At 50.7% G+C, this 26102-nt stretch overlaps 3 protein-coding genes across 5 annotated transcripts; 1 reads left to right on the plus strand and 2 right to left on the minus strand.

Moving 5' to 3' along the window:
* The first annotated feature begins 419 nt into the window (after positions 1–419).
* LOC311606421 (von Ebner gland protein 1-like) lies at positions 420–3221 on the plus strand. Of its 2 annotated transcripts, XM_084797738.1 has the most exons (5): positions 420–472; positions 1367–1477; positions 2036–2137; positions 2323–2349; positions 3059–3221. In XM_084797738.1, the coding sequence occupies exons 1-4, from the start codon at positions 424–426 to the stop codon at positions 2346–2348; spliced, it is 288 nt and encodes a 95-aa protein (XP_084653864.1). In that variant the 5' UTR covers positions 420–423; the 3' UTR covers position 2349; positions 3059–3221. The 2 variants fall into 2 exon arrangements, 1 of the variants encoding a protein (XP_084653864.1); XR_014782348.1 differs by lacking the exons at positions 420–472; positions 1367–1477 and adding an exon at positions 1678–1790.
* Positions 3222–14821: 11600 nt separating this feature from the next.
* LOC311607090 (lipocalin-1-like) lies at positions 14822–18537 on the minus strand. Its single transcript, XM_084798637.1, has 6 exons — positions 18455–18537; positions 17397–17530; positions 16675–16745; positions 16295–16402; positions 15161–15262; positions 14822–15047 (listed from the first exon to the last, which is right to left on the minus strand). The coding sequence occupies exons 1-6, from the start codon at positions 18524–18526 to the stop codon at positions 15019–15021; spliced, it is 516 nt and encodes a 171-aa protein (XP_084654763.1). The 5' UTR covers positions 18527–18537; the 3' UTR covers positions 14822–15018.
* A 2533-nt stretch (positions 18538–21070) lies between these two features.
* LOC311607088 (odorant-binding protein 2a-like) lies at positions 21071–25731 on the minus strand. 2 transcript variants are annotated; one of them, XM_084798634.1, is made up of 6 exons: positions 25579–25731; positions 24522–24655; positions 24110–24180; positions 23727–23834; positions 21407–21508; positions 21071–21257 (listed from the first exon to the last, which is right to left on the minus strand). In XM_084798634.1, the coding sequence occupies exons 1-6, from the start codon at positions 25666–25668 to the stop codon at positions 21229–21231; spliced, it is 534 nt and encodes a 177-aa protein (XP_084654760.1). In that variant the 5' UTR covers positions 25669–25731; the 3' UTR covers positions 21071–21228. The 2 variants fall into 2 exon arrangements, with proteins under 2 accessions (XP_084654760.1, XP_084654761.1); XM_084798635.1 differs by lacking the exon at positions 25579–25731 and adding an exon at positions 24741–24853.
* Between the last annotated feature and the right edge of the window lie 371 nt (positions 25732–26102).

The following is a 26102-nucleotide window of genomic DNA, read 5'->3' on the forward strand; positions in this document are numbered from 1 at the left end:
TTCCATCATTTGTCCAGGTGACAGTAATATGAGTTTGATCCCTAAATATCTCCCAAGACAGAGAGGGCCAGCCATAGGAGCCACATAACACAGAGGTCAGGAAGGGGGCTTTGCTTCAGACAATGTCTACAGACCAAGTAGCCCAGGCTGCCCAAAAGAGTGAACAAGAGGCTGCCATGGAGCAGCCAGCAGGTGGCATGACACAGAACTGGAGCCACTGTGAGAGCCAGGGGCCTGGAGCATGTGACTCAGGAGGCCTGCTGGTAACACAAACAGGACTCAGTGAAGCCTGTGCTTCCTTGGCCACCCTGGAACCAGGCAACTGTTGGCCACATTGTAGGTGCCACCAGAAGGGGAGGCGTGCTGCTGGCCACTGTGTCTCAGACACTTCTGTCTTCCAGGATTGCGGGACGATGCCAGGAGATGAGCACTGTCCTCGAGAAGACGGATCAGCCTGACAAATACACACTCTGTGAGTTCCCGAGCCTGTGAGGGCTGCACCCAACTCCTGTGATCCACGTGAGGCCAGTGTGGCAATCCCAGCGTGCTCCCTGCGCCCAGAACCCATACTTCCTTCCGTTCCTGTTAGCTGCCATGTTCCCTCCCATGAGGCAGTTGTCCTTACAGATGGGAACAGCTGACTGAAAACACTGCATTGGGTGTGGTGGCTTTGTCCCTAGGAGAGAACTGACTGTTGTCTCGGTTAGGATTGCTGTGGCTGTGATGCAGCACCATGCCAAGAAGCCAGTTGAGGAAAGGACTTATTTCGTTTATATTTCCACATCACTGCTCATCATCAAAGGAAGTCAGAGCAGGAGACAGGAGCTGATGCAGTGTGGGTTACTGGCTTGCTCAGCCTGGCTTCTGATAGAAGTGGCCCCACTCACACTGGCCTGGGGAATCCTGCATCAATCACTAATCAAGATGATTTCCTACCAGCTTGCCTACAGCCTGATCTTATGGAAGCATTGTATCAACTGGGCTTTCCTCCTCTCTGATGTCTCTAGCTTGTGCCAAGTTGACATAAAACTAGCCAATCAAGACAATTACCCAGAGATGTCTCATTGGCTATGTCTGAACTCAAGGAGGAAGTCAGGAGGGGCTGTCTCTGGCTCCAGAGGCCGACCCTCTTTGTATGACATACAGGTTTGGGACATGGCCATCTCCCACGTGTGTGGCCCCCATGGAAATGGAGGGTCCTTGTAACAGAGGCTCTGGGATGGCAGAGAACCTGGGTCAGGAAGCCCTAAGCCACTGGGATGGAGTCAGACTTGAGAGGTGTCAGGACGATGCTAAGCCACCCTTGGGTCCTCGTTGAAAGGTCAGGAGGAGGTCTATTCAGGACCGTGTCCCTGTTCTTCCTCAGATGGGGGCAAACAGGTGCTGCACATCATACCGTCTGAAGTGGAGGGCCACTCCATCCTCTACTATGAGGGCAGCATACACGGGCATCGACTCCAAATGGCAAAACTCGTGGGTGAGTCACATTGTTGTGAGATGGGCCAAATGCTCCCGGGGTGGAAGGTGGCTCGCCACTGTTGGGGCTCCAGCTGGAAGAAGGATGGGCATGGAAAGAGGAGCAGCATATAAAACGCAGCCCTCATCACAGCTGGCACCGTGTCCTTCTTGCCTGGAGACGAAGGCCCCACAGTCTTCTGAGGTCGCTCTGAGCCTGAGTGCTTGTCCACATAGAGCAGGGAGACAGCACGGAGCCCTCACTCCCAAGGGTGACATATTCCTCCAGAGCGAGGTTGGGCACGCTGCTCTCAGCTGCCATGATAGAAACTCAGGTGTGCAGAGGGCACAGTGCCCCTGTGTCTCGTAGGTCAGATGGTATGGAGGGCCACACATGGCATTCTGGTCCTCCTTTCCCACCTGGGTCTCCTCCCACACCCAGGCCTCAGGGTCAGTTCCCCACATGGATGGGCAATGTCTCCCTCTTCACCCCAGTTGCCTCCTCCTCTGTGCTGGGATAGAAATTTTGTCAGCTCCCAGCTCTGTTTCTAACGCCATGTTCCTCTGGCCTCACCTGTAGGCAGAGACCCTGACCTCAACCAGGAGGCCCTGGAAGATTTTCAGAACGCCGTAAGAGCCAGAGGCCTCAACGCAGAGAACATCTTCATCCCCACGCAGAGAGGTAGGAAGCAAGCTGCGTGTTCTCCCGCCCCCATGCAGGGAAGGCAGCGTATCACTCAGGACCACAGGCTGCCAGCTTTGTCCTTCACGGGTGGGGGAGATGCTGGTGGATGGAGGGACCTTGGATTTCTCACTGAATTCCCTGGGTCTACTGAATCATGTTTTCCCCCTTTTTTTCTTGGACAGAAACCTGCCCTCTAGGAAGCAATTAGGGTAAGTGACTGGTTTGTGTGCACACTTGAGGTAATCCTGTGTTCTAGGGTCAACATGGTTTCAGGAGGCCCTGCATTCTAACTTAGGGAAAGAGATCTCTCCCTACCTGGGCACACAGGTACGGCCTGTGCTATTGGAACCTCCTCTACCTGTGGGTATTTGTTCATATTTCCTTCATATGTGTCATTTCCTGAACCTCAGGAATCTGCCCTCAATGAAACTCTGTAGTTGGCTTGCAACAGGAGAGAATGCCTCTCTCTGTGTGTCCCCTGCTACATTCTGCCGAAAGGAAATTCCTCCTCTGCCTGTCCCTTCCTCTCAGTCACCGTGGGTGACTCCATTTATGGCATGCTTTGCTTTAAAGAATGCGGGAGCCATGCCTCAGGTCCAGCAGCATTCCTGGGTTCCTATTTCCTGTGTGATGCTTGGGAGATGTGTTCAGAGAGTTGCCCATGGCAACCTGGCCCGAAGCAGGCAGAGCCTGAGCCCCACAGCATCCTTGTCCTCCCTTTGCCATGCTCTTGTCCTCAAGTCACTTGTCCACTCTTCACACGTGGGCATGGAGAATTGTGGGAGGTCAGTTAGGGCATTGGGTGGGCTAGAATGACCTTTGCCCTCTGTTTAGCTCTGGTGATGGAGCCTCTGCCATCACAACATTTCTCCCCTGCATGGATTGTTTTGGTTCCACTGACTCTCCTCCTTTCCACAGCAAGGGATGCATGGTTCCCGGCCTGCCTCGCAGTGTTGCTCTGTTCTGCCTCAACCATCTGAGCATGGGACACAGAAGACACTCCCTCACTGTCCCTTCTGACTTCACCCACCTCTTCGCTCTGCCTCCCTCTCCCCTGCTTCTTCATAAAGAATGTCATCATTATCTGGTGCCTCTGTATGTCTGTGGGGGCTGAGGGGACCAGGCAGGATCCTCTCACATGGCCTAGGGATTTGGGATTATTTTAGTAGAAAATGGTTACTCCCTCATTGTTGTGTTTCTGGGCAACTGGCTTGAAGGGTTGGGTACACGCTGAAAATCTTTTGGTCCCCAGGTGCCTTGGTAACTTCTGCTTTGTGCCCTCTCATATCCGTGTGGTGGCTGTGATGGGAAGAGTGTGGGTGGGGGGCTCCAGGCAGAGGTGAGGCCCACAGTAGAGCTTATTGTCAGATGGTGATCATCTGGTAGTCACAGCAGGGGTGTGGGAGGTGAGGCCTCCTGCCAGCGCATAGACATGTCACAGAGAAAGCAAAATATGGGGACCTCCAGTGGAGGTCAGGGCAGTATCATGACCCCTCTCTGCATTTCTTTTTTTGCTTGTTTGTTTTTTGTTTGTTTGTTTGTTTGTTTTTTGTTTTTTGGAGACAGGGTTTCTCTGTGCAGCCTTGACTGTCCTGGACTCACTTTGTAGTCCAGGCTGGCCTCGAACTCACAGTGATCCACCTGCCTGCGCCTCCTGAGTGCTGGGATTAAAGGCGTGTGCCTCCATACCTGGCTTCTCTCTCCATTTCTAACACAGTCCTGCCCATGTGAAAGTAGACTACTTCCAGGGAATATCACTGCCAGAACATTCTAACATCACGAGTATAGTTCCCTAAAATTCCTCTACGGAACTCTCTGAGTTCCACAGTGGACCAGCTGTAATCAGGGGCTATTTTCTCCTGGGGGAGGAGGAAACCCACCTAGATTTCCCTGTACACTATGGCAATACTATGGGATTATATGTATAATATATGGTATAATATGCTAATACGGAGAATGGCATCAGAGCATCTGTTACCACTGTAGTCTTCCCTTGCAAATATAGCTTTCCTAGCACGTCTCAGCTTCCGTTTCATGTATTGTCACCCGCAGCTGAGGCCACACAACTACCATAGTCTTTTTACAATTCTGTCCCTGTACCTTGATTAGTTTTTTTTAAATCTCTGTGTTAATTTCCACATACTACATAAAGACGTTTCTCTGAGGAAGGTTGAGAGATGCACTAATCTATGGGTACGGAAATAGATTGGGGGTCAGTTTGACACCATGTCCCTTTCCCAGAGTAATAACATGAGGGTTCTCCTTTAGGGCTTATGACCTGTTCAGCCACAGACCTTGATATCAGTGCCAGATATGAGTTTCACCTCGTGGAACAGGACCTAAATCTATTCCGAAAAGTGAGTGCCCCCCCCCTGTCACGTTCACGCCACTACTGCTGTAGGAGGCAAAAGCAGCACGGCTGGCAGAGAGCGTTTAAAGAGGCAGGATCCCTCACCCACAGCGCTGCGTGCAACGTTCTTCTTCTGGTAGCACAAGTGGTAGAAACAATTCGCTCTTTTCGTGCTGTTAGGAAGGACCTTACATTCTGGATCTTTGTGGAAAGTGTTTAGCATGCCTAGAGGCTTTCTGGTGGGATGTGTAGGATCTTTGTAACATAGGGTCATGACCTCTACAAACAGGGATGGTTTCCTCACTTTTCTATCTATATCCCTTTTATTTCTTTCCTTTGTCTTTATTGTCCTAGCTAAGTCTTTGAGCGCTGTGTTGAGAAGCATGCAGAGAGTGAGCACCATTGACTTGCTCCACATTGCAGAGGAAACCCTCCCTCTTATTCTACCTTTATATGACGCCTGCTGTACGTTCCTCACATACAACCCTCATTGTGCTGGCGTATGGTCTCTGTTCTTGCTATCTTCAGGGCTTCTATTATGAAAGGGTGCTGAACTTTGTCAAATGCTTCCTTGGCTTCAGTGGAGACATAGTGCTCCTGCCCTTGCATCTTAATGTACTGAGTTACACTCCATAATCTGTGTCCATTGAACCAACCCTGCATTCCTGGCATATGATCGTCTCAGTGTGTTCTTGAACTCAGTCTGTAAGATTTTCATTTAGAATATTTTCATCTGTCTTCATTCATTAGGTAAATTAGACTATAGATTTTTTTTTCTGTGTTGTGTCCTTTTCCAATTTCCATACCAGGGTGATAGTGCTATGCTGGCAAGTTTTATGTTAACTTGACACAAGCTAACATCACCTGAGAGGAGGGAGCCTCAATTGAGAAAATGCCTTCATAAGATTAGGCTGTAAGCCAGGGCTGGTGGCACACGCTTTTAATCCCAGCATTCGGGAGGCAGAGGCACGTAGATCATTGTGAGCTCGAGGCCAGCCTAGTCTACAAAGCAAGTCCAGGACAGCCAAGGCTGCACACAGAGACCCTGTCTTGAAAAACCAAAACAGATTGGCCTGTAGACAGATAAGCCAGTAAGACATTTTCCTAATTAGGGATTGATGGGGGAGAGCCCAGCCCTTCATGGGATGTGCTATTCCTGTGCTGGTGGGCGAGGTTCTATAAGAAAGCAAGGTGAGCAAGCCATGAGCAGCGAGCCAGTAAGCAGCACTCACTCCTCTATGGCCTCTGCATCAGCTCCTGGCTCCAGGCTCCCGCCCTGTTTGAGTTCCTGTCCTGACTTCCACTGACAGTGAACAGCACTATGAAATCCTTTCATCCGCAGTTTACCTCGGTCACGGTGTTTCATCACAGCCATACAAACCCAAACTAAGACACTAGCTCTGTAGAATGACAGCGGCAGTGTCCTTCCCTTTTTACTTTACAGAACAGTTCGAGCAGCGACAGATAGTATTATCTCCTTCAATGGTTTGGTCGAATTCAGCAGTGAATGCACCTGGTTTCTGAATTTTCCTTTGTTGGAAGGATTTTTGTTACTGTTCTATCTCTATAGCTGTTAAGGATCTTATTTATATTTTTTAAATTTAATTTTGGTGTGGGGAGTGTGGAGATGAGCCTTTTGGAGGCCACAGAGAATGGCAAGTGAAGGCAGCAGCTCCTGAGACTCCTCCAGGAGTCCTGATCCACCGCAGACAGCGCTGATCTACTAGGTAGGGACTCCTAGCACACTGGTGAAGTCTCAAATTCACCCAAGGCTAGGTGACAGCTTCCCCCTTCTTTACGGAAGTCTCCTGAGGTGACCTTGCTGCCCCACATCACACTTCCTCAAAGCTACACCAACCTGATTGGCTGCTATTGGTGCTTGAGGCTAGTATGGCATAGTCTGATTGGCCCTTTAACCTTTTAAAGGCCTTTACATTGGACAATAAAGTTAGATCTGCACCTTAGTCTGGTCTCCAGAGTCTGATACCCAGGATTCTGCGTGGGCTCCGTCGCCATTTAACCTCTTCATCCCTCTGCCCTCCCCGCCCCCTTCTCAGCCCCCCCCCCCCCCGTCTTCCCACCTCCCTCAACTTCCTGATCCACATAGCTGGCATCAGACCAGGGACTACAGAGACATCAGGAATCCCCTAATCATTCGTTGTGGGTGAGTGGACCTCTCTACTCAGGATGGGTAACTCAAATTTTCAGCGCAAAGACAATCAGTTACAAAGTGAGTCCAGGACAGCCAAGGCTACACAGAGAAACCCTGTCTCCAAAAAAAAAACAAAGAGCAAAAAACAAAAAAAAATCCTGAAAGGTAGACTTTCTTTCTCAGATAAAAAGCTTAATCATTTCTCTGAAAAGGACCAAAAACTGTGTCCTTGGATAGTCCTAGGGGATATCTGGGATGAACAAACTTGGGAGGGGCTTGCAGTTCTTGCAGAGAAGAAATAGATAAAGGATGAACTTCCCCCGTGCTTTTTCCCTGTAGTTATGGCCATTCTTAGCTGCCATCACGGACCTGCTATCACTCGACCTTCTTTGACCTTGGTTGCAGAACTGAGAGAGAGAGAAAAACCTGAAGACTCCGCCATGAGCAGACATACTTTGACTACTGCTGGCTCCATAGATAAGAACCCAGCCAAACCAAAAGTAATTCCTCTATACCCCGAGTTGGGTCAACTCGCTGAAACTGAGACTAAAGGCACACCACCACCATACAGCATGCCGCACAGCCTCAAGAAAATAGTGGCTTCCTGTTCCCCTGTACAAACATGGCTCAGTGTGGCTGAGGGAACAGCCTCCCATGTAAATCCTTAGGTGGCCGCCTCTAGTTCTCCTGCGATACCTATTGCCCCTCTATAAGGCCATGTTATGTATGTAAGTCTTACCTATTGGTTTTTATAGTTTTTCATAATTGTTCTTACTGTATATAAAAATGGCCTTTTTATTTAGACAGAAGGGGGAATTGTTGGAGGATGGTCTGATGTATTTTGATGCTAATTAATAAAAGGCCTTCACACCTGGGCAGGGCAAATGGGATAGACATTGGCTAAGGTTCCCAGGCTTGGGGAGACAGAGAGAATCTTGGGAGGAAGAAGGGAGATCTGAGAAGAAAGTAGAAGGAGGTTGTGCCATCATGATAAAGTGGAGGAGAAGCACATGGCCGGCATTGATGGAGGATTTGGCCCAGATGAAGAACATTAGCAAGTATTTGGGATTGTGGATGGGAGGTAGCATGATAGAAATTATTAGAAGCAGATGGCATGGGGCTGGGGCAGGGATCCCATACCCGCCCCACTATGGGAAGTAATTTAGAGGATTAATATCTACCCTGCCCTAGGTTAACTAAGGCTATTCTGAAGTATAACAGGTGACTGTGTCTTGATTGATTGCTAATGGGTTAAAAAATACTGTCATAATAGTAATTATAGGCCTAATAATAAACATTATTAGACCAGTATTGAAAATGTAACCACAAGTGGAGCTCAACGTGGGGCAATTATTAGGCATTACTGGTAAATTAGCAACAGCAAGAATCAGAGATCACCTTTTCTCTACACAGAGGAAGCAGACAAAGAGAACAGGAAGTGAGATGAGGCTATATATCCCCTCAGAGCCTGCTCCCCACGCGATACTTCCTCCAGCAAGGCTACATCTCCTAAAAGCTCCACAATCTTCCCAAGTGGTACTAGCAACTGGAGAACAAGTGTTCAAATACGTGTATCTATGGGGGACATTTCTCATTCAAACCATCACGGGGTAGAGGAGTGGCCACAACACTGAAGCCCTGCCAAGACACATGCTGCTGTCCAGGGAGCCCAGAGATGGGGCCTTCCCAACCTAAGCCTTCTGAGAAGGAGAGCAGCTTTCAGGCTTAAGCAGAGGAAGGAGACTCTCAGGTCCAGCGCCCCACCCTACTCAGGCTCCTGCTGAAGGGACAAATTAGAGTTTGACTGGGAGATCAGAAGGCAGTGGGAGAGCAATCCACTCATGAATCATCCACCAGGTTCTCCTGTGCAGGAGCCCAGCTTTCCTCTAGGCTCCCCCTGGGAAGCATATGACCTTCAGGGGCTCCCTTGCATTCTTGTTGGCCCCAGCCCCTCCCCCATAGAGACGGAACCCTAGTATCAGAGACTGCACACTGGGCCCCTTCTGACCAACAATATACACATCAACCTCAGGAAAAGTCCAAAGGAATCTGAGGGGCTGGAAGGAAAAGAGGAAAAAAAAATAAGAAGTGAGCTGGCGGGCTGGAGAGATGGCTCAGAGGTTAAGAGCACTGACTGCTCTTCCAGAGGTCCTGAGTTCAATTCCCAGCAACCACATGGTGGCTCATAGCCATCTATAATGAGATCAAGTGCCCTCTTCTGGTGTGCAGGTGTTACATACAGGCAGAACAGAATTTTATTATATATAATGAGAAGTTTATGATATAAAATAAATAAATAACCCTTTTTAAAGAATCAGTGTGAAGGATCTTCACGCTCAGAAACAAAAATTGCTAGTGGGTAAGGATAAAGTGGAAGAAACAAGCAGAAGTAACCCACTGATGTTGAGATTGACCCAAACAAAGAAAGTGAAAAGGAGGTGCCGCATCCTGAAACAGTTCCTCAGGTCAAAAAACAAAACAAGGGACTGGAGAGATGGCTCAGAGGTTAAGAGCACTGACTCCTCCTGCAGGAGTCCTGAGTTCAATTCTCAGCGACCACATGGTGGCTCACAACCATCTATAATGAGATCTGATGCCCTCTTCAGGCCTGCAGGTGTACATGCAGGCATAGCACTGTATACATAATAATAAATAATAAATACATCTTTAAAAACAAAAACCATTGCACACAACAAAGACAGGGCAAAAAGGAAACCTCTAAAAGAATGTTTCCTTCTCACAATATAGAGAGTGTGCTAATGCTGCTGCTGCAGGCACAATGCTGAGACAAACTGGGCTCCAACAAATGGCCAAAAGACAGGTTCAGAACAGCAAGCAAGGGAACAGTGCTTTTTTTTTTTTTTGACAAGGTTTCTGAACTCAGAGATCTGCCTACCTCTGCCTCCCAGTGCTAAGATAAAAGGTGTGGCCCACCATCACCCAACTAATGAACAACGCTCCTGAAGAAAACTTGATGTGGCAAAGATGTGGAGCAAAGGGAACACTCCTCCATTGCTGGTGGGAGTGTAAACTTGTATAACCACTTTGGAAATCAGCTGGGTGCTTTCTCAGAAAATTGGGAATAGCTCCACCTCAAGACCCAGCTATTCCACTCCTGGGCATATATACCCAAAAGATGCTCCACCATACCGCAAGGACACTTGCTCAACTATGTTCATAGCGGCTTTATTTGTAATAGCTAGAAACTGGAAACAACCTAGACGTCCCTCAACTGAAGAATGGATTTTTTAAAAAAGTGATACATTTACATAATAGAATACTACTCAACTATTAAAAACAAGGACATAATGCAATTTTCAGGCAAATGGATGGAACTAGAAAATATTATTCTGAGTAAGGTAACTCAGACCCAGAAAGACACATGTGGTATGTACTCACTTATAAATGGGTATTAGCCATGAAGTACAAGATAACCATGCTGCAATCCACAAACCCAAAGAAGCCAAGGAGGGCCCAAGACAGCAGGTTTGAATCTCAAGCAGAAGAGAAAATAAAATAGACATCTGGTGTGGATGGAGGGAGGGAACTGGGTGGGGGGGGGGATGGGGAAGGTCAAGTGGTGGGGATCAGTTGTCGGGAGAGGACTGGGAGAGAGAGTGGAAATCTCTGGGGTGACCCGAAGACCTGGGATGGGGGTGACCTGAGCTGAGACTCCTAAGCAATGGGGGATATGGAGCCTGAAGTGGCCACCTCCTGTAGCCAGGTGGGACTTCCAGTGGAGAGAGGGGGACACCAACTCACCCACAAAGCCTTCGGCCCAAAATGTGTCCTGCCTACAAGCTGTGCAGGGATACAGATGGAGCAGAGATTGGGGGACATGCTGGAGGACGCTGTTGGGTGACATTGCAGTCCTCCCAGTCTGGACAGCTTCTCTGAGCTCAGCACTAGATGCAGGACTCCCTCTCCCCAGCATGGCCTCCTGCTCTCTGCCTGGCTTCATCCGGAGACTGTCTTTAGGCATAGATGCCTCTAACCACATCTGACATATGGCCCTTGACACAGCTCCCTGCTAGAGCTCCCCTCCCTGCACCTATAGGATAATTAGGTACTGCGTTTCCTTTCATATGATAGAATCGTGCTGCCCAATAAAAATCAAAGCATCCCTGGAATCCCTAGCCTTAACCAATTATGTACACCTATCCTGTGAAACCCCCCACGCACTCCCCTGAGGACTATACAGCCTTTGTTCACCCAGAATAAAGTTGAGCTATCTTGCTGAAGTGGTTCCTGGAGGTCATTTCCATCGTGGCCATGACTTTCCAAGCCCTGTGCCCTGCCTCTGCTCCTCTGGCCCTTGTGGGCTGCTGGCTGGCCAAGAAGAGCCCCACAGGGAAGACCAATCAATGACTGGCCCACCTTGAGACTCACGGCATGGGAGAGAGCCCACCCCTGACATTATTAATAAAACTCTGCTATGCTCACAGACAGGAGCCTAGCATAACTGTCTTCTGAAAAGCTTCGTCCAGCAGCTAATGCAAACAGAAGCAGAGACCCACACCCAAACATTAGGGGGAGCTCAGGGAGTCTTGTGGAAGAGTGAGGGGAAGGATTGAGGGAGCCAGCAGGGTCAAGGACATCACAAGAAGACCTACAGAGCCAACTAACCTGGGCCATGGGGCCTCACAAAGACTAAGCCATCAACCAAAGAGCATGCATGGGCTGGACCTAGGCCCCCTGCACATATGTAACAGATGTGTAGCTTGGTCTTCAAGTGGGTCTTCTAATAACTGGAGCGGGTCCTGTCTCTGACTGTTTCCTGCCTTTGGGTTCCTTTCCCCTAGCTGGGCTGTCCTGTCTGGCCTCAGTGGGAGAGGATGCACCTGGTCCTGCTGCAACTTGGTGTGCCAAGGAAAGGCCTGTGCCATGGAGGTGCCATGGTGGCGGGGGAGGGGGACTCCCCTTCTCTGAGGAGGAGGAGAGGGGGAAATGGGGAGAGAGAAGGAGGCTTCAATCAAGATGTAAAGTAGATAGATAGATAGATAGATAGACAGATAGACAGACAGACAGATGAAAAGAAAAGGTTGATGGTGTAACAGAGTCTTACCAACTTCTGGAGATCACTCAGAAATCCAACTCATGCTGGACTATGGGAGAGCAGCTTTGAACAGGTCAGTTGTTCACATGAAAAGCTTTTTTCTAAATTATTAGTGCTTCTTCAACATGGTCAAAGTTTTACAAGAATGGGAAGTGGGATACGGTAACGAGCAAGGGGCTCAATAACCAGAAACCTGCTAAGGCTCAGGATAGCTCCATCTAGATCCCCCAGGAAGAGGAGGCCGCCTTTGCCCTCAACATACGATACGCATCTGCCTCATGAAAACTGCTGGTAGCTTTCAACCCTTGGTGTGGCCAACATGCCGTCCTGGTATGAGGCGTCACACAGCATCACATAGCATCTGCCTTAGTTCTCTGCCCATTCCTCCAGGCTGGCACAGCTTCCCAGAGCGCTCCGCTACACCTAGGTCTGCCCACGGGCTGGGAGAGCCACAGCCTGCACACCACCCTGGAGTCTGGGACCTACTGTCCTTCCAGTTGATGGCCCCAAGCGCCACCATCGATGCCAGCTCTCCCAATCACTGGCTTCAGAATAAAAAGCTGGCTCTGGCTCTGCACGGCCTGCAGCTTCTGCTTTGTGCATAGTCTAATTCTCAGAAGGCCCTGTAGGCCTTCTAGAAAATTTCTCCCCTTCTTTTCTGGGGCAGCCACCTTTGTAACACTATGTTTCTTTGGAAATCACAGTCCATTGGCAGAACACACGGTAACCTTTCTCATACCGAGCTTCCTGATACAGCTGTTTCCCTAAACACAGGGTAGAGTTGCGGTTTATAATCAGGTAGCTCCTCCCGTTCCTCTCTCCCCTAACTCTTTCCTGTTTCTCTCTTTCCAAGTGAGAAACATTCATTTGCGGTAACTGCCCTTGGACATTGTGCTTTAAGGGGACCATGGACCTCAACCTTCATTCAGCATTGTAATCCCAGGCTGAGTGCACCCCATCTCTTCTTGATTCCCCAACTACTGTATCATCACCCAACTCCAAGAGCGTTCGTTGTTTCATATGCACTGTACCTGCTGCTTCTGCATTTGAGGTCGGTGCCTTCATCTTCTGGCAGCCATTTTATCAATCCCGTTGCTGTTCAAATGTCTCATCTAAAGTGTATTGCTTGCCAAAGATGGCGTCACTGGGGGGTAGCAGATGGGGAGAGCCTCTGTGCACTCAACTAAGTGCAGACTGTAAATGTCAGGTCGGCTCAGTAAAATATATTAAAGGAGCCAGAAATGGTTTTCTGGATGCTACACACCATTAGCTCTCCTCCTCTGGGTGTGCCTGGCCACCGTACATCACTCCATGTGTCCCTTTCGCATCATTTGTGTACCAGTGTGATCACACAAACACCATTCCCCCCCAACCCCCCCAACCCCCCCAACCCTCACACCCATCTTTTAGCAGCAGATAGGACAGAAAATTGGTGGATGTGTTGGCTAGTGAGATCAAGATGAAAAGAAGCAATTACAGAGTGGAATGTAATGCCGGCTGTTTGGGCTGGGAACAAGCAAAGGTCTCTAATAAATTTGGAGACTTTCAGAATCACTTTTGCTTTCTTACCAGACTGCACCCTAGCATCTGTGGCCAGTTCAGACTGCACCAACCATGCGGAGGGGAGGGGAGGGGAGGGGAGAGGAGGGAAGGAAGGAGAGGGGAGGGGAGAGGAGGGGAGGGAAGGGGAAGGAAGGGAAAGGAAGGGAAGGGGAGGGAAGGGAAAGGAAGGGGAGGGAAGGGAAGGGGAGGGAAGGGAAGGGAAGGGGAGGGAAGGGAAGGGGAGGGAAGGGGAGGGGAGGGAAGGGAAGGGAAGGGGAGGGAAGGGGAGGGAAGGGAAGGGGAGGGGAGGGAAGGAAGAGAAAAACAATGACCCTCTGTGCTGGTCAGAAGAAGCTGAGTACACCCTGAAGCAAATGGCTGTGCTCAGAGAAAAGGCTTTGGTCTATGGAACAACTGAACGCCATTTATGAGAACTTTTCTGTGGAATCTCTAGAATCTGGCTCAGCCTTACATTTTGTTTTGTTTTGTTGTCTGGTTGGCTTTGGCTTGTTTTCCTATTCCTCTGCTTTTAGAGTTCTGTATATGTTTATATGTGTTTGTGTTCACTTATTGTATTTTGGTAGTTCTGATCTTTTGGTGACCTGACCCCAGATGGCCACTTTCTCCAAAGTCCACTGCTTCCTAGAGAACTACTTCATCTGCCTACCATGTCCCCAGAGCCCACACACACTCTCCTCAGTGACCTCATATCCACCATCCACTATCCACTAGGGACATCCCAAGAGCCCAAGCTGGGCAGTGACCCACACTAGCCAACCTACCCTGACTCCCTGCTGGCACTGATAAGCCTTTGATTCCCTCACTAGCCACCACGCAGGCTCCAGCCACCAACCCTCCCTCCATCTTCCCAGACTGCCTACTGCTGAGCCACGTGGCCTTGGGTGCCGAGGCCTTGTGTGAGGAGCTGAGAATGTGGAGGAAAATCCTTTCTCCCTAGGGATCCTGTTCACACTGGAGTGTTTGTCCACACTTTAAAAAAAGGAAGCCTGGGAGGCTGAGGAAATATTCCAGTCAGGAAAGTGCTTGCTTACAAGCATGGGGACCTGCGCTCTATCCTCCGAAGCCTTATGAACAGCCGGGAGTGATATCAGGCACTCCTAGCCCAAACACTAGAGAAGCAGAAATGGAGGATCCCCGAGACTGCTACCCAGAAAGTTAGGTCGCATTGGCCACCTCCAGGACAGTGAGAGATGCTGTCTCACCCTTGAAGAGATGGCTTGGCTCAGCTCTTCCAGAGAACCCCAGCTTGGTCCCCAGATCAGGCAGCTCACAACTGCCTAGAATTCCAGCTCCAGATGATCTGACACCCTCTTCTGGCTTCTGTGGGCACCCAGGTACACGTACCAAGCATTCATACAGACACATAAAATAAAAGCAAACTAAGTCATTTTAAAAATGGGCCACAACTAAAAAAAACAGCCCTCAAAGTTAACCTCTGGCCTCCACATGTGCACACATACACACAAATTACAATGCACTCACATACAGATATGCATCTCTGTATATTAAAATGAATTTAAATAATAAATAAAATGTAATGTTAAACATATTAAGCCTGGGCTCATAAGACCTTACATGACACACGTGGCCAGGGGACACTGACCAGTTTTATTTAAGGCAGAGGCCACTTGGGAAGAAGTGTAGGCCATGGGTTCTGCCTTTTCCTTTCTTGGCACTAAGTGTTCTGTCCAAGGTAGAGAGAGCAGGAAGGATCCCCACTCCTGCGTCGAAGCAGTCTCTGCCGCAGCCCTTCTGCATTAGGTATCTCTGGACAGCTCACAGGCTTCTGCAGATGGGGGGGGGGCAGCGAGATGAAGGGTTTAAAAGGCTTTGTGAGGTGGCTCTGACAGAGAACTCATGAAGCAATGGGAAGGAAATAAGAGAAAACCCGCTCATTACCAGCCTGGGGAGGCTTCTTCGTCTTCGCTGTTTCTCCCATTTTACTCCTCACAAACAACTTGAAGACCCTCAAAGCATCTAGGTTTGTCTTCAGGGTACGGCCTGCAGGGCAGATCAGGGGAAGGTGAGTGCTAGGAAGGTGGGGCCTCCAAACTCACATGGAGAGGAGAGGAGCCTCACTCCAGGCTGGAGGCAAGCAGCTCTTCTCAAGGCCTCTGGCTACTAAGGAGATTGAAATTGTACAGAGTGATATCCTTGGCTCCTATGTGGTCCCTAGGCAGATCCTTGGCCCAGGCCTCTTCCCTAGGATACTGGGTCTCAGAGGCTGTACCCTGAGTCCATCCTGGCCAGAGTTAGGTCCTTCATCCCCAAATCCAACACACAGCCCTTTCCGTAATCTGAAGGCAGGGTCAGTGGACTGGAACTTTTGTCCTCTATCTCCTTGATCCATAGCAAGACCCAGAACAGGTCATCGTCGAGACCTGTGGGCCAAAAGCCTCCATGAGGTTAAGGCCAAGGGTGATAAAACAAGAAGTAGAAAGGGGAGATGAGCAAGGAAGGCTAACAACAGCATGGGAGGTATCCCTGTGACATTATACCTCAGGAAGGGACCAGGGCATAGCACTGGAGAACACTGGCAGAAGAAAAAAGTGTGGTGAGAGCCTTGGCTCAGGATGGACGTGTGGCTCCTTCAGATGCCCTTTGCTGAGCTTTGGAAAGGGATACTCTTTCTAGGAACATCCTGGGTCAAGCAGGTTATTGGACAATGTACCAAGATCCACCCAGTGGATGCTGTATCTCCATCCCGGCCACCTTGACAACTGCACATGTCTTCAGATGTCCAGATGCCCAAAATGTCCCTGAGGCCATATGGGCCACAACCAGATACATGCAGGACCATGCCATCGACTAACCGGGCAGGGGGTAGGGAATAGTAAGGTGTATGATGGATGAAGGTACACCCAAGATTTGGGCACAACGATTGATAATGTAAGAGGAAAAAAAATGAGATGACCAACATCTTACAACCCAACCCACCAAATCAAGAAGGGCAGAGCTAGCTCTCCAAGCTAGGGGTATGAAGCAGGCCATGTCTGTGGCACATGAAAAAACACAAAAGGAGCTGGAACACACCCATGAGCATCATCATCTGGTAGTATTGATAGTTCATTCTGCCCCTGAAGTAGGCGATGGCGAACTTCTTCCCAGGCAGGAAGTGGATGTAGATGACGTGTTTCCACCCTGGGGGCAACACAGCCATGTGAGCGGCAGATCTCCCACTGGCCCTTAACTGAAATGAGATTTAAGCCTAGGGCTGGAGAGATGGCTCAGCTGTTAAGAGCACTGACTGCTATTCCAAAGGACCCAGGTTCAATTCCCAGCACCCACATGGCAGCTCACAATTGTGTGTAACTCCAATATCTGACACACTCATACAGACACACATTCAGGAAAACACCAATGCACATAAAATAAAAAATAAATTAAAAAATAATTGGAACCAAGCTACTCACAGGTGAGGAATGTGCCAGGGTCCTCTCCATCATACAGAGGCAGCTTGAACTGAATACAGCCAATGGGTTTCCTAGAATACAGGGTCCAAGTGTGGCTTTCCCCGGGGCACCCACCGTCCTTCCTAACTCCTAATCCTGGGGCCCATGCTGGTCACAGGACCAAGCAGTGCTGTGTTGGAAAACTCCTCTCATACTGGTGTGGAACACAGTAGGTGGGACCCCTGACCTCATGACATCAGTTCAGTGTCCTGAGAGCATCAGTCCCATGCTGGCAGAGGTCACCTGGTGTTGCCAAGGCAACATAGGAGGATGCTATTTCTGTTAGCATATAAGCAGCTCCACTAACCTGCCTCTAAGTTACTTAGGAACCTCTGACATCATCACCTGCTACCGCCAGGGTCCAGGATAAAAAGGATGAAGCCACCACTCATCTCTCTTGCACTCTTTCTTCCTCAGATTCCCCCTCTGTCAGTCTCCCTAAGGGGTGGCACCTTCCCCCACCTCTCTCTCACTGTCTCTCTCTGTGTATCTTTCTTTACTCTCATGGCTCACTCAGGCCCTAACTCCTCTCTCCTTTCATCGCCCAATAATTCTTTCCTTATCATATTTGTTGCGGGGCATCTCATCCTTGATAACAATTGCCCTGAAGGGTGGTATGTGTGGAGCAAGGGCTGGATTCTTCAGCAGCAGGAGAGAGGGTTGCCTCCACAGACACTACTCACGTCAGGTTCATCCTGAACTCCAGCTCCTGAAGAGGATTTCTTTCAAAGGTGAAGGGAGGCAGCGGGTCCTTCCATCTCCACTCAGGAATAGGCATGTCTCCTGCCCAGCGCTTTATGTACCACTTTCCTAAAAGCTGGAGTGGGAGGCCACAGCTGCACATGCTTGCATGGAGACGGGCAGCCAGCCAAAGGGGCAGAGGCAGGAGGATGTGGTAGGACCTCAGTGCAAGATGAAGGGGTCCCAGCAGCTGGCAAGGCAAAAGGAGCCCTGACCATGCCTGTCCCTTGTCATCAGCAGCACAGAGAACCAGGCAGGCAGGCCAGAGGCCTCCTGGGAAAAACACTTCCTGCACAGAGCCCTGACCACAGTCCCTACACTGCCACCCAGAGGGAGCTGAGAGAGGTGATCTGGAGGACAGGGCTGACCTTTGATTTCAGGGTGCTGAGCAGGAGGACAGGCCAGAAAGGACACAGCTGAGGTGGTGACCAGAGACAAACGTGACTGCACCATCTGAGCATGGTCCCCTCCGCTGTCTAGCGCCACATTGCTAACATGGGACAAGTCCCAGGACTCCTGACCCTGGATTCCTCCCTAGCCTGTGCTGCCCCCTCTGAGGAATGGACTCCACTCCTCAGAGTTCTCCTGAAATAAATGAGCAGATGGTGCTGTCTCCACAGGCCTTGACCTGGGGGAAATCTGGAGCCAACTTACTGCAAGAAGGGAAAGATGTTTCTATAAAGCCCACACACTGAGAGGAAAGGAGCCTATCCTTGGGTGGCAGGGCTGGCTACACCAGGACAGGGACCAGCCAGCTTCTCCCACTACCAACATCCCCTTAGCCTCTAAGAGCCCACAGTAGAAAGGCAGGACTGTGGCCTTGGGTGCATGCTCAAACCCCACTCCCATCACAGAAGATGCCACCAAGGACATAAGAGAGGCACCTCTTCAACATCGCCCATGGCTCCCATCAGCAAGCCTTAAACACACCCAGGTCAAGGTCTGACCTTGGAAGCCGATGCCCACCATCTCAGTCCTCCCTCCCCAGGGCCATCGTCACCTGCTGAGCACTGGCAGGAGACAGAGGAGGCATCATGGCTCCAACCACAGAGAGCAGAGCCAGCCCCACCATGAGTGTCAGCAGCTGCATGGTCCCAGCTCAGCTCTGTGTTCCTGGCCTCCCTGCTGCTGCTGCTGCTGCTGCTGCTACTGCTGCTGATCATACTTTGGAAGCAGAGCCCTGCCCTCCCTAACTCACACCAAAGTCATTGCCCACACCTCTGTGTCCAGGAGATTTGTAGTTTTGTTTGGATGCATGTGAATAGAGAAGCTAATTTGTAGCATTAACCACAAGACTGCCTTTGGCACTTCTGAGGACCCTTGTCCAGTGGAAATGCTCTCAGAGTGGGAAGTGTCCCTCCCAGGAGTCTGAAGCCAAGAGCATGATACAAGGGCCCCTGGGCCCCCACCCTCCGATGGAGCCAGGTTCAGCCCTGTCCTGAGGGACAACCAAGAGCTGCTTTTCTAAGCCCAGGCCTCTCTTCCCACCCTCAGTGAAGTGTCCATGCCTTTTCTGTCCTCCTGAAGGAAGAACAGAAAAATCAGGAAAATGAAGACACCACGGGAAGAGAAAGGAGCCACTCTGCAGGGGCCTGGTCTGGGTCTGCACAGCGGCAGGACCTCCCAGAGAGGCTGTGAGGCAAGCTTATGAAGGACATGAATGCAGCACGAGGCACAGCTAGCTGAAGTTCCTAGGTGTGGCACTTACTCCCCACTGTCAGCCTGCAGAGGCAGCAGGCCCCTGAGAGAAGGCAGCTGGCTAGTCAGGAACCAACACAAACAGTGATTACACCAGAGTCCAGATGTGGAACTTTGCAGGGAGCTTAGATGTGCATGATTTCCAACGCTAAAAGTACAGTTTGGGTGTGCTTGGGTAGCTTAGCAGATTTGGGGCATCACTAGACTAGCCAGCACTGACAGGGGTGTGATAACATCGGTTCATTTGTAATTGGACCTAAGCTGCCTAAAGGTTTCCTTGAAAATAAATAGTTAGAGCCAGGTGGCCCACGCCTGTGGTCCCAGCACTCAGGGAGGGAGAGGCCGGCGGATCTCTATGAGTTGGAGGACAGCCCAGTCTACAAAGCAAGTCCAGGACAGCCAAAGCTACACAGAGAAACCCTGTCTCAAACACCCAAGAGAGAGAGAAGAAAACAGGCAGGTTTTATTTCTTTCTTTTTGTCTTTCTTTTTGTTTTGTTGTTGTTGTTGTTGTTGCTGCTGCTGCTGCTGTTTTTTCAAGACAGAGTTTCTCTGTGTAGCCTTGGCTGTCCTAGACTCACTTTGTAGTCCTAGCTTTTCTCCAGCTCACAGAGATCTACCTGCCTCTGCCTCCTGAGTGCTGGGATTAAAGGCGTGCACCACCATGCCTGGCTATCGGGTTTTCTTTCTCACAGAGGGGAGAAGGTAGAAATGAGTGACCCAGAGCTGATTGTACACCAAGGTGGGGAGAGAGTGGACATCCCACTTGCCCTCCAGGTTCTCAGGACCAAGAGTGACAAACCCTTGTACTTCCTAGAAGCAGAGTCCCCGCAAGCCTCAGGCACCATCTGCTGACATCTTCCCTCAGCAACTAATGGGAAATGACAGGGTTCAAGCCTGAAAGATAGGGCTCCCGCCCCTGTGTTAAGGCAAGGTTGCAGAACTCCCTACACAGACCCAGCTTGGAGTCAGGGACATCCTGCCTCACAGTGGCCACTGCCCTTGTGAGAGACAGCTGGAGAGGACAACACAGGAAAGGGGAGGGTCCCCTCTCTGACTCGAGGCCCTCTTGGGCAGGACTGTTGCCCAGCTTGCTCCATGACACTCTCACCTAAGGCCTGGCCTGGTCCTCTAAGGGCACCCTCCTCTACCCAGTGTGTCCTCTGTGGCCGCTAAGTAAGTGGCCCCAATTGACAAGGACCTGAGGCCAAAAGAATGTCATTCTCAGGTCAAACAAAACTGGGACAAAGTTCTTTTTCTGGGTTTGGAAAGATAATCTCAGGAGGAGCTGAGTCCTCTGGATGGAGTTAGCTGTGCCCAGAAGCAAGTCTAAAATATAAGCCTGGCATGGTCGCTAAAATATGTGAAAACACTGGGCATACATGTGGGAGTGTCTACGGAGGAGTTAGTGAGTTTCTCACTTGTTTAACCAGAGCTAAGTCAGGTCTGTACTCATGTTTTATAATTTCTAAATTTTGGAGTTCTTGCCTCAGCATGTCTCTGACCATGGAGGGTCCCACTCCCGTATAGTGAATTTCTAGAGCTAGTAAAATCGTCACCTGAAAGCCTGCCTTCCATGTGCACAGAACCCGCGTCCACCAGCTCCGTCAAGCCATGATGGAAGGTGCCCAGACCACTGGGGACATCTGGAGAGCCCAAGCTCTGCAGTGACCTTAGCTAACCTCTCCTGCCTCCCTGGACCCTGCTCACCACCCTTCCTTCTGCCAGGAGCCACCATGCAGGCTCCACCCCCCACCCCAGCCCTCTCTCCATTGGTGGCACCTGTGGCATCTGTGTGGGGACCTGTGAGTGTAAAGGAAGGTCCTTCCCTTCCTGATGTTCAAGGTTCTGTTTGAGGACCTGCCCACACCTGACTTACACAAGACTGAGGCCCAATGGGCCCTAAACGACACATGTGATCAGGGGACAGCCACCAAATTTATTGAACTAGACTCATGAGGAAAGGTTGCAGTGCCCCTTGATCTTTGATACTGTGGGTTCTGCCTGCAGGTGCAGAGGTCAGCCAGGGTCCCAGTTCCTGCTTCCTGCATGGGCTCTGCAGCACTCCCTCCATGAGCTAGGAGTCCTGGACCAACTCACAGGCTCCTGTAGAGAGACAAGGGCAGAGCAAACTCAGGTAAGCAATGGGAAAAAAAAAGAGACATTCACGTGGTCCCCATTTTACAGGAGACTCCTCGCAGTGCAAGGCTGAGTGAGGAGGATGGAGAAGTGGGATGAGGAAACTTCCTCCTTACCGACATGGGGAGGGATGATGATGTTTCCAGTTTTGGGGATTTTACTCATCACAAACTCCTTGAAGATCCTTGCAGCATCTAGGTCTGTTTTCAGGGTACGGCCTGCAGGGCAGACATAGGGAAGGTGAGTGGCAGGAAGGTGGGGCCTCCAAACCCACGTGGAGAGTAGAGGAGCCTCACTCCAGGCTGGATGCCAGCAACTCTTCTCAAGGCCTCTGTCTACTAAGGAGATTGAAGCTGCTCTCCCAGGGGTACCCAGAGGTGGGACCTTCTCCCCTCCAATCTGAGGGGGCCTTTGAGGCAGGAATCAGCCTCCCTCTTACTTGGAACACCAGGCATTAGACTGGATGAGCACAATGTGAGACTAAAACCCCCAAGATGGCTCCCTTCTAAGGCTCCCTTGGATAGGCCTGCCAGCCTCCTAGTCCTGCTGCACAGGGGACACATGTGGAATTCTCTGCACAGCTACTCTTCCTGGATTAAGGGGTGCCCTGACCCACCCTGACCCACCCCCTGGATGACAGACGCCCTCTATTCCATGACTGAGGAGCACCAGGTAAAAAGACAAAGAGGGCTGGAGAGATGGCTCAGCGCTTAAGAGCACTGGCTGTTTTTCCAGAGGTCTGGAGTTCAATTCCCAGCAACCACATGGTGGCTCACAACCATCTATAATATGATTTGATGCCTTCTTCAGGCATGCAGGTGGAAATGCAGGCAGAGCACTGTATACATAATAATAAATAAATAAACAAACCTTTAAAAAAAGACAAAGAGTCCATCACTCAATTTGTTGTTCCACAAAACCAGGCCCCAGCCTCTCCTAGTGGAATCTCATCTTCCAGGCTGGGCCATAAAAGTCCACCCCCCACGGAAGAAAGGCTCATCCTGCAGTGGGAGCGTCCCTGCTAGTCCTCACCTCCTCTAGTGCGCCTGATAAGGTGGCCCAGGCCTCCCTTCAGGGGCACTGTATCTTAGATTCTGCACCCAGAATCCTCCCAGACAGGAGACATCAAATCACTCCAAATCCCAGCCCAAGACCCTGTCCATCCCAACTGTGCCAAAGCCCTTGCTGAAGTTCACGCCTCCAGTGATATCATAAGGATCAGGAAGAGAAAACACATGAGAAATGCTGCCTACTACAGTAGTGAGAGGTAACCCCAGGCTACTAAGAGAGGTTAGGTATGCCTGAAGGCCCTGAAAAAAAACGTATGAGCAAAGCGGCAGCATGGGTTGGCCCCTGCTATAGCATAAGACCCTGCTCAGGCCACCTTGTAGCCTTTTATGCCCAGAGCCTCCAACTGGTAACTTCAACAGGCCACCATGGGAGAGAAGAGGAGGTGGGCAGAGAGGACAGGCTGAAGGAGAAGGAGGCAGCTCAGCAGGTTGGTGGTCGTGCACGCCTTTAATCTCAGCCCTCGGGAGGCAGAAGCAGGTGGATCTCTCTGAGTTCGAGGCCAGCCTGGTCTACAGAGTAAGTCTAGGACAGCCAAGGCTACCTAAAGAACCCCTGTCTCAGAAAACCCAGAAGAGAGACAGACAGACAGACAGACAGACACAGACACAGAGATAGAACTCAAGGACAGCCTGTGTTAGAAGAAATGGTGGGGCTGGAGAGATGGCTCAGAGGTTAAGGGCACTGACTGCTCCCCCAAAAGGTCCTGATCCTGAGTTCAATTCTCAGCAATCACATGAGGCTCACAACCATCTATAATGGGACCTGACGCCTTCTTCTGGCCTGCAGGTGAACATGCAGCCAGACGCTGTATACATAATAAATAAATAAATAAATAAATATTTTTTTTTAAATATTGGGATCAGAGCTGCTGGATGCTGGCAGAAAGTGGAAATGTGCTGAGGACTGCAGGGTGGACACATCGACTCAGTGTGTTGATAAGGTGGCAGGCAGAGGTCTCCACATGACATCTCCACCTGGCACTGCTGACCTTGGAAAAGAGGACTTTCCTTGAGAGGAAGCCAGTGCCCAGCAGGATGTCTATCTACCCTCTGAATGCTGCAATCCCTCCCCCATCACACCTGCACGTGCTGCCCAATGTCCCTGGTGACAATGGGCCACAATCAGCTCCCTGCTCAGAGCAGTACCATCCAAAGGCTGACCTCTGGGGCAGGGAGTGGCCAGTGGCTGGCTGGGTCAGCAGCACACCTGCACTTCTGACCCAAGTGCTTACGCATCCCCCTGCTGGTGAGTCCAGGAACTGCAGGGGCTGCTCCCCAGGAGAAGGATGGAACAAGCCAAGCAGAAAGACATGGGCCTACTCCATGTCTGAGGCTATGCTCACACACAGAGAGAGCTGGAACACACCCATGAGCATCATCATCTGGCAGTACTGATAGTTCATTCTGCCCCGGAAGTAGGCGATGGCGAACTTCTTCCCAGGCAGGAAGTGGATGTGGATGACATGCCTCCACCCTGTGGGCAACACAGCCATATGAGCAGCAGGTCTCCCACTGGCCCTTAACTGAAATCAGAATTATAACCTAGGGCTGGAGAGATGGGTCAGCTGTTAAAAGCACTGATTGTTCTTCCAAAGGACCCAGGTGCAATTCCCAGCACCCACATAGCAGCTCACAATTGTGTGTAACTCCAGTATGTGACAGACTCACACAGATACACATGCAGGAAAAACACCAATGCACATAAAATAAAAAATAAATTAAAAAAATAATTGGAACCAAGCTACTCACAGGTGAGGAATGTGCCAGGTTCCTCTCCATCATACAGAGGCAGCTTGAACTGAATACAGCCAATGGGTTTCCTAGAATACAGGGTCCAAGTATGGCTCTCCCCGGGGCACCCACCGTCCTTCCTAACTCCTAATCCTGGGGCCCATGCTGGTCACAGGATCAAACAATGCTGTGCTGGAAAACTCCTCTCAGCCTATGCAGCACTGGTGTGGAACACAGTAGGTGGGACCCCTGACCTCATGACATCAGTTCAGTGTCCTGAGAGCATCAGTCCCATGCTGGCAGAGATCACCTGGTGTTGCCAAAACAACATAAGAGGATGCCATTTCCCTGAGGTTAGGCAGTATGTGTGGAGCAAGGGCTGGATTCTCCGGCAGCAGGAGAGAGGGTTGCCTCCACAGACACTACTCACGTCAGGTTCATCCTGAACTCCAGCTCCTGAAGAGGATTTCTTTCAAAGGTGAAGGGAGGCAGCGGGTCCTTCCATCTCCACTCAGGAATAGGCATGTTTCCTGCCCAGCGCTTTATGTACCACTTTCCTAAAAGCTAGAGTGGGAGGCCACAGCTGCACATGCTTGCATGGAGACGGGCAGCCAGCCAAAGGGGCAGAGGCAGGAGGATGTGGTAGGACCTCAGTGCAAGATGAAGGGGTCCCAGCAGCTGGGATGGCAAAAGGAGCCCTGACCATGCCTGTCCCTTGTCACCAGCAGCACAGAGAACCAGGCAGGCAGGCCAGAGGCCTCCTGGGAGAAACACTTCCTGCACAGAGCCCTGACCACAGTCCCTGCACTGCCACCCAGAGGGAGCTGAGAGAGGTGATCTGGAGGACAGGGCTGACCTTTGATTTCAGGGTGCTGAGCAGGAGGACAAGCCAGAAAGGACACAGCTGAGGTGGTGACCAGAGACAAACGTGACTGCACCATCTGAGCATGGTCTCCTCCGCTGTCTAGTGCCACATTGCTCACATGGGACAAGTCCCAGGACTCCTGACCCTGGTTTCCTCCCTAGCCTGTGCTGCCCCCTCTGAGGAATGGACTCCACTCCTCAGAGTTCTCCTGAAATAAATGAGCAGATGGTGCTGTCTCCACAGGCCTTGACCTGGGGGAAATCTGGAGCCAACTTACTGCAAGAAGGGAAAGATGTTTCTATAAAGCCCACACACTGAGAGGAAAGGAGCCTATCCTTGGGTGGCAGGGCTGGCTACACCAGGACAGGGACCAGCCAGCTTCTCCCACTACCAACATCCCCTTAGCCTCTAAGAGCCCACAGTAGAAAGGCAGGACTGTGGCCTTGGGTGCATGCTCAAACCCCACTCCCATCACAGAAGATGCCACCAAGGACATAAAAGAGGCACCTCTTCAACACTGCCCATGGCTCCCATCAGCAAGCCTTAGACCCACCCAGGACAAGGTCTGACCTTGGAAGCCAATGCCCACCATCTCAATCCTCCCTCCCAGGGCCATCGTCACCTGCTGAGCACTGGCAGGAGACAGAGGAGGCATCATGGCTCCAACCACAGAGAGCAGAGCCAGCCCCACCATGAGTGTCAGCAGCTGCATGGTCCCAGCTCAGCTCCTGAGAGCTCTGCTCCTTTTCCTCCTCTTCCCCCTCCTCTTCCTCCTCCTTCTTCTGCTTCTGCTGTTTATCAACCAGAGTGGCTCTGGTTGCAGAGCCCTGCCCTCCCCTACCCACACCAAAGTCATTGTCCACTACCCTCAGTCCAGGAAATCGTAGTTTTGTTTGGATGGATGTAAATAGAGACACTAATTTGTAGCATTAACCACAAGACTGCCCTTGGCACTTCTGAGGACCCTTGTCCAGTGAGAATGCTCTCAGAGTGGAAAGTGTCCCTCCCAGGAGTCTGAAGCCAAGAGCATGACACAAGGGCCCCTGGGGCTCCCACCTTCCCGCGGAGCCTGGTTCAGTCCTGGTCCTGAGGGACAACCAAGAGCTGCTTTTCTAAGCCCAGGCCTCGGTTCCCACCAGGAGGTGG

Source organism: Acomys minous (assembly GCF_964271855.1).
Source record: "Acomys minous genome assembly, chromosome: 10".
In the NCBI taxonomy this organism is placed as follows: domain Eukaryota; kingdom Metazoa; phylum Chordata; class Mammalia; order Rodentia; family Muridae; genus Acomys; species Acomys minous.